Raw genomic sequence first — 12,324 nt, forward strand, 5'->3', positions numbered from 1 at the left:
GTTACCAGATTCTACACCAATTTTCTTTTTTTTGCATTTTCATGCCAGTCTGTGTGAAAATATGAAATTCAGAAAAGGTGTGCACTACATCTTCTTTATGTGATAGTTTCTAAATTAGTGAAATTTTTACAGAATAATTGGAAGTACTGATGAAAACCCTGCATAATGATATTAGTTTGTTACCAAAATGCTTCCAAAAACACAACACAATTATTAACCATGCCTAATAGTACACTTGGTGTACCCCATACACTTAGCAGTGGAGCAGCACATGTATTCATTTTTTCACCCGGTTCAGTTGTATATCATTTTGTTTAGAAAATTACATTTTAGTTATTGTTATAACAGCATAATTAATATTTTTTTGTAGAATACATTGTCCCTTTTGTGTTATGGATGAACAGGTTACAAAAATTCATCCCTATGGAAGTTGTAAATTTCTTGCCATCCTTTTGTTTACAGCACCTTCATCCAAACTTTCTGTCACCCATCTGTTATGTTCCTCCTTGCATTCTTTCTGATTTATCATCTTGTTTACCCACAATTTTACCTCTTCATTCTTCCTTATTCCATACCTTTACTTCTCTCTGATCCTTACCTCTACAAGAACTGCAAAATGTTCAGAATCTCCAAAGAATCCTCTCACAGCTTTAGCATCCAACATAACGTGTCTCAACCTTTCATCTATTGCCATGTTGTCAGTCATACCCTTCTTATCTTTTCTTCTATCATTTCTCATCTCTGTATATCTCCAGATCACCTTGTGCTGAAAAAAACATTGTTTTTGCAAGGTCAATCCCCTCCAGCACAGATATCCACAGAATTAATTTTCAGTTATTTCAGGTACTCCCCATTTACCAACTGTCTCAACTCTTCCATTACATCTTATCTTCACACATTCATATCACCCATTAACAGCCACTTTCCTTTCCTTCACAAACCCATTCATGCAGTCATTCAAATTTTCCAGAAACTCCTCATTTCATCCTCACCTCATGGTCTTCATATTCACAGGCACATACCCATGAATACCAAACAATTCCATCTCTCCTTTCACTCACACTATTCTTGATCCATTTCATCCCTCCCATAATCTCGGTGATAATACAACTGCACAGTCTTCTTTCCCTCTCTCCTTATAATTTTCATTCATGTCTGCCCATACCACTCCTTTATGCCTTCCCACAACTGCCATTGATACTGTCTTTAGTTAGATAACTATGCATGTTAAAGGACTGGCTTTGGAGAAATCTGTAACTCTCTCATTCTCCTTAGGCTGAATTTTTGTCTTATTAAGTCAATGATTATAGTTATGATTGTGATGCAGAAAGAAAATTGATTTTGAGGAATGAGAAATTATACATTTTTCCACAGTTTTGTTTTTGCTGTAACTTAGAAATGTCTCTCACCTAACATTTTCATCTTTCTTACATGTTGCTTGCCAAGGAGTTAGGGTAACTTACCTTTCCAGTGTTATGGACATATTAACCTTGAGACAGGCGGGCAAGACTGCTAATGCAGCAGCCATGATTCTTTTTGCTTTCATGTTTCCACAGTTCCACAGACATTAGTTAGTGTCAGCTTCTTAACAGAACATGTTTAGCCTGCCCTTAGAAGGATAAATAGAAATGGCAGTTATAGTAATGAGAGCATGTCGGGGAAAAATCTCTTCTTATTTTAATTTAATGCTTGTGATTTGGTTTTTAAGCTGTATAGTATCAATAAGACCAAGATGATTGATTTTCCAGATGTGAGCAGCAGAAGGCTGAACTTTTAACCAGAATCAATGAGTTGGAACACAGGCTAACAGCTTCACGTGCTGAATGTGCTGAAATTAGATTTGAGTATGAAGAGATGAAGAGGAATTATATGCATGTGACAGCAGAGCTTGAAGAATTGAGAAATGACAGCCAGAACAATGAGAAATTTTTGAAAAGACACTTACAGTTAGTATATTTTCATCTGTATGTCATTATGTTTGACAGTTTTTATGTTAGTATGCCACTTCCCTTTGAAAGCACTGTAATTTCAGCAATATTGCTGTAAACATACAACATTTTATATCCCAGTACATCATAATACAATAATGAAAATTTTGAGTAGCAACTTTCCAAATATTTACTAAGGAATTTTTCATTTGGGGTATAGTGTCTTTACTTAATAGATTTAGAGGATCTCTGTATGTATGTAGTTTTTTTATTTTCTTATTACACTTGATTGCTGTTTCCCCCATCAGCGAGGTAGTGCTAGGAGACGGACAAAGAAAGACCCATCCTCTCATATACACACACATGCATGTACACATACAGTGCCAGCGGAAGAAATTGGCATGCCGTACTTACAATGTGACACATCATATGAAAATATCAATAAACTAGATAAAACAGGTGCTCACCCCTCTTAGTACTTCATATGAAGTCCCTTGGCCTTGATATAATCCTCAAGGCACTTGAAACAGATGCTGCAAGATGCTGTAGGGATGTCCATGAGAAATACTGGTGTGGGCCCTGTCACGCCAATTCTTTCTGCCAGGACTGTACATACATATACATTGCATAATACCCTCCAACAGCTGAGGTTCAATCCCAGGACCTTTTGTGTGGTATTTGGGAATGCTACCTGCCAGGCTATGATTGCCCATAATAGGCAAATGACTGTTCGACTACATGTAATCAAATCCCCTTTGTCTCACATCCATGAGCAACAGGATCTATACCCATCAAATCCCATGGTTGGTTAGTTGTTTGGGCTTTGGGTCTATCAACTGCTAGGATCATTGAGGTCAGTCAACTTAAGCTACATCCACCAGCTGAAAAATCTTTAACACTGGGTGTTAAAGATAATTCTAAGACCACACACACTCTCACTATGCATGTGGCCCATAAAAGATCCCAACCGGCCACATTACTAACAGTTAGCATTTTACAGGACCTTACTTTACAAACGGGGAGGTATATGAACGTGCACTTTCATAGAACACATAATACCCTCCAACAGCCTGGATTTGAACCCAGGACCTTTTGCAGGGTATTTAGGAATGTAATGGCTAGGCTATGATCACCCCAACAGGGAAATGACTATTTGATATCATGTACTCAAATGCCATTCATCTTACATCCTTGAGCAATGGGGTCTACTAACTGCTGGTAATGTGAGCCTGATGAGATTTGACCACAGTAGACCCAGTTGCTCATGGATGTGAGATGAAGAGTAAATTAGTATATGTAATCGAATAGTTGTTTTCCTATTAGGGACAGTTAGCGTTCCTGGATACCATGCAAAAGGCCCTGGGTCTGAATCCTGGCTGTTGAAGGGTATTATGTATTCTTTGTAAGTGCGTGTTCATATGCACTATGTTTGTGTTCATATACCTCCTGTGTTTGTACAGTAAGATTCTGTAAAATGTTAACTGCTGGTAATGTGAGCCTGATGGGATTTGATTGGTCTAGACCCCATTGCTCGTGGATGTGAGACAAAGGGGATGTGATTACATGTAATCAAATAGTCATTTCCCTATTAGGGGCTATCATAGCTTAGCGGTTAGCATTCTCTAATGCCACACAAAAGGTCCTGGGTTCAAATTCTGGCTGTTGGAGGGTATTATATGTTCTATGAAAGTGCACATTCATGTGCACTATATTCATGTTCATATACCTCCACATTTGTACAGTTAGAATCTGTAAAATGCTACCTGCTGGTAACGTAAGCCTGATGGGATTAGACTAATGTAGAACCCGATGCTCATGGATGTGATATGAAGGCTATTTGATTACATGTAATCGAATAGTCATTGCCCTATTAGGGGCGATCATAGCCTAGCAGTCAGCATTCCCGAATATCACACAAGAGGGTCTGGGTTTGAATCCTAATCATTGGAAGGTATTATGTGTTTCATGAAAGTCTCTACTTGTTCCGTTCCCTTCTGACACATATATACTTTGTCAACCTTTCCTCACTCATTCTCTCCATATGTCCAAACCATTTCAACACACCCTCTTCTGCTCTCTCAACCACATTCTTTTTATTAGCACACATCTCTCGTACCCTTTCACTATTTAATCGATCAAACCCCCTCATACCACATATTGTCCTCAAACGATTAATTTCCAACACATCCACCCTCCTCCATACAACTGTGTCTGTAGCCCATACCTTGCAACTATATAATATTGTTGGAACTACTAATCTTTGACTTCAAACATGCCCATTTTTGCTCTGAGATAATGTTCTCTCTTTCCACACTTTCTTCATTGCTGCCAGAACCACCACCCATTCTTCTTTTATCAACAGATGAAAAAAGAGACATATACTCACATACACATATGTACACATATATGCACTTACACATTTGAAGGAATAGTGGTTCCAACAATGTTATATGGTTGCGAGGCGTGGGCTATAGATAGAGTTGTGCGGAGGAGCGTGGATCTGCTGCAAATGAGATGTTTGAGGACAATATGTGGTGTGAGGTGGTTTGATTGAGTAAGTAATGAAAGGGTAAGAGAGATGTGTGGAAATAAAAAAAGTGTGGTTGAGAGAGCAGAAGAGGGTGTTTTGAAATAGTTCGGTCACATGAAGAGAATGAGTGAGGAAAGATTGACAAAGAGGATATATGTGTCAGAGGTGGAGGGAACGAGGAGAAGTGGGAGACCAAATTGGAGGTGGAAAGATAAGAGTGAAAAAGATTTTGAGTGATTGAGGCCTAAACATGCAGGAGGGTGAAAGGCGGGCAAGGAATAGAGTGAATTGGAACGATGTGGTATACCGGGGTTGACGTGCTGTCAATGGATTCAACCAGGGCATGTGAAGCATCTGGGGTAAGCCATAGAAAGTTTTGTGGGGTGTGGATGTGGAAAGGGAGCTGTGGTTTTGGTGCATTATACATGACAGCTAGAGACTGAATATGAACGAATGTGGTCTTTGTTGTCTTTTCCTAGCACTACCTCGCGCACATGTGGGGGAGGGGGTTTTCATTTCCTGTGTGGCGGGGTGGCGACGGGAATGAATAAAGGGCAGACAGTATGAACCATGTACATGTGTATATATGTATATGTCTGTGTGTGTATATATATGTATACATTGAGATGTATAGGTATGTATATGTGCGTGTGTGGACGTGTATGTATATACATGTGTATGTGGGTGGGTTGGGCCATTTTTTCGTCTGTTTCCTTGAGCTGCCTCACTAACGCGGGAGGCAGTGACAAATTATAATGAAATAGATAATAAATAAAAATACATTTATGTACATAAACATGATACATACATATACTTACATGTACTTATGCATATATACATATGTACCCTGGGGATAGGAGAGAAAGAATACTTCCCACTCATTCCTCACATGTCGTAGAAAGCGACTAAAGGGGACGAGAGTGCGGGGCTCGAAACCCTCCCCTCGTTGTATTTTAACTTTCTGAAAGGGGAAACAGAAGAAGGAGTCACACGGGGAGTGCTCATCGTCTCGAAGGCTCAGATTGAGGTGTTTAAATGTGTGTGGATGTAACCAAGATAAGAAAAAAAGGAGAGATAGGAAATATGTTTGAGGAAAGGAACCTGGATGTTTTGGCTCTGAGTGAAATGAAGCTCAAGGTTAAAGGGGAGGAGTGGTTTGGGAATGTTTTGGGAGTAAAGTCAGGGGTTAGTGAGAGGATGAGAGCAAGGGAAGGAGTAGCACTACTCCTGAAACAGGAGTGGTGGGAGTATGTGAGAGAGTGTAAGAAAGTAAACTCTAGACTGATATGGGTAAAACTGAAAGTGGATGGAGAGAGATGGGTGATTATTGGTGCATATGCAACTGGGCATGAGAAGAAAGATCATGAGAGGCAAGTGTTTTGGGAGCAGCTGAGTGAGTGTGTTAGCAGTTTTGATGCACAAGACCGGGTTATAGTGATGGGTGTTTTTAATGGAAAGGTGAGGAATGTGGCAGTTGAGGGAATAACTGGTGTACATGGGGTGTTCAGTGTTGTAAATGGAAATGGTGAAGAGCTTGTAGATTTTTGTGCTGAAAAAGGACTGGTGATTGGGAATACCTGGTTTTTTAAAAAGAGAGATATACATAAGTATACGTATGTAAGTAGGAGAGATGGCCAGAGTGCGTTATTCGATGACGTGCTAATTGATAGGAGTGCGAAAGAGAGACATTTGGATGTTAATGTGCTGAGAGGTGCAAGAGGAGGGATGTCTGATCATTATATAGTGGAGGCGAAGGTGAAGATTTGTAGAGGTTTTCAGAAAAGAAGAGAGAATGTTGGGGTGAAGATCATGGTGAGAGTAAGTGAGCTTGGGAAGGAGACTTGTGTGAGGAAGTACCAGGAGAGACTGAGTACAGAATGGAAAAAGGTGAGAACAAAGGACATAAGGGGAATGGGGGAGGAATGGGATGTATTTAGGGCAACAGTGATGGCTTGTGCAAAAGATGGTTGCGGCATGAGAAGCGTGGGAGGTGGGCAGATTAGAAAGGGTAGTGAGTGGTGGGATGAAGAAGTAAGATTATTAGTGAAAGAGAAGAGAGAGGCTTTTGGACGATTTTTGCAGGGAAATAATACAAATGAGTGGGAGATGTATAAAAGAAAGAGGCAGGAGGTCAAGAGAAAGGTGCAAGAGGTGAAAAAGAGGGCAAATGAGAGTTGGGGTGAGAGAGTATCATTAATTCTTAGGGAGAATAAAAAGATGTTCTGGAAGGAGGTAAATATAGTGCGTAAGACAAAGGAACAAATGGGAAAATCAGTGAAGGGGGCAAATGGGGATGTGATAACAAGTAGTGGTGATGTGAGAAGGAGATGGAGTGAGTATTTTGATGGTTTGTTGAATGTATTTGATGATAGAGTGGCAGATTTAGGGTGTTTTGGTTGAGGTGGTGTGCAAAGTGAGAGGGTTAGGGAGAATGATTTGGTAAACAGAGAAGATGTAGTAAAAGCTTTACGGAAGATGAAAGCCGGCAAGGCAGCAAGTTTGGATGGTATTGCAGTGGAATTTATTAAAAAAGGGGGTGACTGTATTGTTGACTGGTTGGTAAGATTATTTATTGTATGTATGACTCATGGTGAGGTGCCTAAGGATTGGCAGAATGCATGCATCGTGCCATTTTACAAAGGCAATGGGGATAAAAGTGAGTGCTCAAATTACAGAGGTATAAGTTTCTTGAGTATTCCTGGTAAATTATATGGGAGGGTATTGATTGAGAGGGTGAAGGCATATACAGAGTATCAGATTGGGGAAGAGCAGTGTGGTTTCAGAAGTGGTAGAGGATGTGTGGATCAGGTGTTTGCTTTGAAGAACGTATGTGAGAATTACTTAGAAAAACAAACGGATTTGTATGTAGCATTTATGGATCTGGAGAAGGCATATGATAGAGTTGATAGAGATGCTCTGTGGAAGGTATTATGAATATATGGTGTGGGAGGCAAGTTGTTAGAAGCAGTGAAAAGTTTTTATCGAGGATGTAAGGCATGTGTATGTGTAGGAAGAGAGTAAAGTGATTGGTTCTCAGTGAATGTTGGTTTGCAGTAGTGGTGTGTGATGTCTCCATGGTTGTTTGATTTGTTTATGGATGTGTTTGTTAGGGAGGTGAATGCAAGAGTTTTGGGAAGTGAGTCAGTTGCTGTTCGCTGATGACACAGCGCTAGTGGCTGATTCGTGTGAGAAACTGCAGAAGCTGGTGAATGAGTTTGGTAAAGTGTGTGAAAGAAGAAAGCTGAGAGAGTAAATGTGAATAAGAGCAAGGTTATTAGGTACAGTCAGGTTGAGGGACAAGTCAATTTGGAGGTAAGTGGGAATGGAGAAAAACTGGAGGAAGTAGAGTGTTATAGATATCTGTGAGTGGATTTGGCAGCTGATGGAACCATGGAAGCGGAAGTGAATCTTAGGGTGGGGGAGGGGGCGAAAGTTCTGGGAGCATTGAAGAATGTGTGGAAGTCAAGAACGTTACCTTGGAAAGCAGAAATGGGTATGTTGGAAGGAATAGTGGTTCCAACAATGTTATATGGTTGCAAGGCGTGGGCTGTAGATAGAGTGGTGCGGAGGAGGGTGGATGTGTTGGAAATGAGATGTTTGAGGACAATATGTGGTGTGAGGTGGTTTGATCGAGTAAGTAATAATAGGGTAAGAGAGATGTGTGGTGGTAAAAAGAGTGTGGTTGAGAGAGCAGAAGAGGGTGTTTTAAAATGGTTTGGTCACATGGAGAAAATGAGTGAAGAAAGATTGACCAAGAGGATATATGTGTCAGAGGTGGAGGGAACGAGGAGAAGTGGGAGATCAAATTGGAGGTGGAAAAATGGAGTGAAAAAGATTTTGAGTGCGGGGCCTGAACATGCAGGAGGATGAAAGGCGTGCAAGGAATAGAGTGAATTGGAACGATGTGGTATACAGGGGTCGACGTGCTGTCAATTGATTGAACCAGGGCATGTGAAGCGTCTGGGGTAAACCATGGAAAGTTCTGTGGGATGTGGAAAGGGAGCTGTGGTTTTGGTGCATTATACATGACAGCTAGAGACTGAGTGTGAATGAATATGGCCTTTGTTGTCTTTTCCTAGTGCTACCTCGCGCACGTGCAGGGGAAGGGGGTTGGTATTTTCATTATGTAACTGGGTGGCGACGGGAATGAATGAGGGCAGACATTATGAATTATGTATATGTGTATATATGTATATGTCTGTGTGTGTATATATATATGTATACGTTGAGATGTAGAGGTATGTATATGTGCGTGTGTGGACGTGTATGTATATACATGTGTATGTAGGTGGGTTGGGCCATTCTTTCTTTTATTTCCTTGTGCTACCTTGCTAATGCAGGAGACAGCGACAAAGTATAATAAAAAAGAAAGTATTAATTATGTATATGTATAAGTCTGTGTGTGTATATATATGTGAACGTTGAGATGTATAGGTATGTATATATGCGTGTGTGGATGTGTATGTATATACATGTGTATGTGGGTGGGTTGGGCCATTTTTTCATCTGTTTCCTTGTGCTACTGCACTAATGCGGGAGACAGCAACAAAGTATAATAAATCAGTATAAATACATATTCATTATTGGATTACGTGTTAATTGACAGGCGCGCGAAAGAGAGACTTTTGGATGTTAATGTGCTGAGAGGTGCAACTGGAGGGATGTCTGATCATTATCTTGTGGAGGCGAAGGTGAAGATTTGTATGGGTTTGCAGAAAAGAAGAGAGAATGTTGGGGGGAAGAGGGTGGTGAGAGTAAGTGAGCTTGGGAAGGAGACTTGTGTGAGGAAGTACCAGGAGAGACTGAGTACAGAATGGAAAAAGGTGAGAACAAAGGAGGTAAGGGGAGTGGGGGAGGAATGGGATGTATTTGGGGAAGCAGTGATGGCTTGCGCAAAAGATGGTTGTGGCATGAGAAGCGTGGGAGGTGGGTTGATTAGAAAGGGTGGTGAGTGGTGGGATGAAGTAAGATTATGAGTGAAAGAGAAGAGAGAGGCATTTGGACGATTTTTGCAGGGAAAAAGTGCAAATGAGTGGGAGATTTATAAAAGAAAGAGACAGGAGGTCAAGGGAAAGGTGCAAGAGGTGAAAAAGAGGGCAAATGAGAGTTGGGGTGAGAGAATATCATTAAATTTTAGGGAGAATAAAAAGATGTTCTGGAAGGAGGTAAATAAAGTGCGTTTGATGATAGAATGGCAGATATAGGGTGTTTTGGTCGAGGTGGTGTGCAAAGTGAGAGGGTCAGGGAAAATGATTTGGTAAACAGAGAAGAGGTAGTAAAAGCTTTGCGGAAGATGAAAGCCGGCAAGGCAGCAGGTTTGGATGGTATTGCAGTGGAATTTATTAAAAAAGGGGGTGACTGTATTGTTGACTGGTTGGTAAGGTTATTTAATGTATGTATGACTCATGGTGAGGTGCCTGAGGATTGGCGGAATGCATGCATAGTGCCATTGTACAAAGGCAAAGGAGATAAGAGTGAGTGCTCAAATTACAGAGGTATAAGTTTGTTGAGTATTCCTGGTAAATTATATGGGAGGGTATTGATTGAGGGGGTCAAGGCATGTACAGAGCATCAGATTGGGGAAGAGCAGTGTGGTTTCAGAAGTGGTAGAGGATGTGTCGATCAGGTGTTTGCTTTGAAGAATGTATGTGAGAAATACTTAGAAAAGCAAATGGATTTGTCTGTAGCATTTATGGATCTGGAGAAGGCATATGATAGAGTTGATAGAGATGCTCTGTGGAAGGTACTAGGAATATATGTTGTGGGAGGCAAGTTGTTAGAAGCAGTGAAAAGTTTTTATCGAGGATGTAAGGCATGTGTACGTGTAGGAAGAGAGGAAAGTGATTGGTTCTCAGTGAATGTAGGTTTGCGGCAGGGGTGTGTGATGTCTCCATGGTTGTTTAATTTTTTTATGGATGGGGTTGTTAGGGAGGTGAATGCAAGAGTTTTGGAAAGAGGGGCAAGTATGCAGTCTGTTGTGGATGAGAGAGCTTGGGAAGTGAGTCAGTTGTTGTTCGCTGATGATACAGCACTGATGGCTGATTCATGTGAGAAACTGCAGAAGCTGGTGACTGAGTTTGGTAAAAAGTGTGAAAGAAGAAAGTTAAGAGTAAATGTGAATAAGAGCAAGGTTATTAGGTGCAGTAGGGTTGAGGGTCAAGTCAATTGGGAGGTTAGTTTGAATGGAGAAAAACTGGAGGAAGTAAAGTGTTTTAGATATCTGGGAGTGGATCTGGCAGCAGATGGAACCAATGAAGCGGAAGTGAATCATAGGGTGGGGGAGGGGGCGAAAATCCTGGGAGCCTTGAAGAATGTGTGGAAGTCGAGAACATTATCTCGGAAAGCAAAAATGGGTATGTTTGAAGGAATAGTGGTTCCAACAATGTTGTATGGTTGCGAGGCGTGGGCTATGGATAGACTAGTGCACAGGAAGGTGCTGGAAATGAGATGTTTGAGGACAATATGTGGTGTGAGGTGGTTTGATCGAGTAAGTAATGTAAGGGTTAGAGAGATGTGTGGAAATGAGAAGAGCATGGATGAGAGAGCAGAAGAGGGTGTTTTGAAATGGTTTGGGCACATGGAGAGAATGAGTGAGGAAAGATTGACCATGAGGATATATGTGTCGGAGGTGGAGGGAACGAGGAGAAGTGGGAGACCAAATTGGAGGTGGAAAGATGGAGTGAAAAAGATTTTGAGTGATTGGGGCTTGAACATGCAGGAGGGTGAAAGGCGGGCAAGGAATAGAGTGAATTGGATCGATATGTTATACCAGGGTTGACGTGCTGTCAATGGATTGAATCAGGGCATGTGAAGCGTTTGGGATAAACCATGTAAAGTTCTGTGGGGCCTGGATGTGGAAAGGGACCTGTGGTTTCGGGCATTATTGCATGACAGCTAGAGACTGAGTGTAAACGAGTGGGGCTTTTGTTGTCTTTTCCTAACACTACCTCGCACACATGAGGGCGAGGGGGATGTTATTTCCATGTGTGGCGAGGTGGCGATGGGAATGAATAAACGCAGACAATGTGAATTGTGTGCATGGGTATATATGTATATGTCTGTGTGTGTATATTTATGTGTACATTGAGATGTATAGGTATGTATATTTGCGTGTGGGGACGTGTATGTATATACATGTGTATGGGGTGGGTTGGGACATTTGTTTCGTCTGTTTCCTTGCGCTACCTCGCAAACGCGAGAGACAGCAACAAAGGAAAATACTCATTCATACTTGTTCACCTTCACTCCATTCCTGATGCCATCCTGCCCCACAGGAAACAGCACAAATGCATGAAGGAAAGGAAAAAAGATAACATATACATTCTGTTTCCTTCTCCCACACCTGATCACCACCCTCTGTCATCGACGTAGCGCCAGGAAACAGACAAAGAAAGGTTACATCTTCTCACATTCATTTTCTAGCGGTCACCAAAACCACAGCTCCTTATTCACATCCAGGCCCCACAGACTTTTTACATTGTTTACCCCGGACATTTTACTTGCCCCTGTTCAGTCCATTTATGTCGTGTCAACCCCAGTATACCATATCGTTCCAGTTCACTCCATTTTGTGCATGCCTTTCATCCTCCTGGATGTTCAGGCCCTGATCATTCAAAATCTTTTTCATTCCATCCTTCCATCTCCAATTAGGTCTTCTGGTACTCCTTGTTCCCTCCATTTCTGACATATATCCTCTTTGTCAACCTTTCCTCACTCATTTTTACCATATGTACAAACCATTTCAATATACCCTCTTTTGCTCTCCTGACCACAGTTGTTTTATTCTGTGACATGTCTTTTACACTTTCAATACTTACTTGATCAAACCACCTCACACCTTATATTGTCCTCAAATATTACATTTCC

The 12,324-nt window shown here is 41.2% G+C and overlaps 1 protein-coding gene across 5 annotated transcripts in view; it reads left to right on the plus strand.

Moving 5' to 3' along the window:
• LOC139756811 (uncharacterized) overlaps positions 1 to 12,324 on the plus strand; it is a 374,339-nt gene that overhangs the window by 245,450 nt on the left and 116,565 nt on the right. For all 5 annotated transcript variants that reach the window (XM_071676620.1, XM_071676618.1, XM_071676617.1 and 2 more), the window contains one exon: positions 1,749 to 1,946. In XM_071676620.1, the coding sequence (XP_071532721.1) occupies positions 1,749 to 1,946 (198 nt within the window). The remainder of the gene's footprint in view (positions 1 to 1,748; positions 1,947 to 12,324) is intronic.

The sequence above is a fragment of the Panulirus ornatus genome, chromosome 23 (assembly GCF_036320965.1).
Source record: "Panulirus ornatus isolate Po-2019 chromosome 23, ASM3632096v1, whole genome shotgun sequence".
Classification (NCBI taxonomy): Eukaryota; Metazoa; Arthropoda; class Malacostraca; order Decapoda; family Palinuridae; genus Panulirus; species Panulirus ornatus.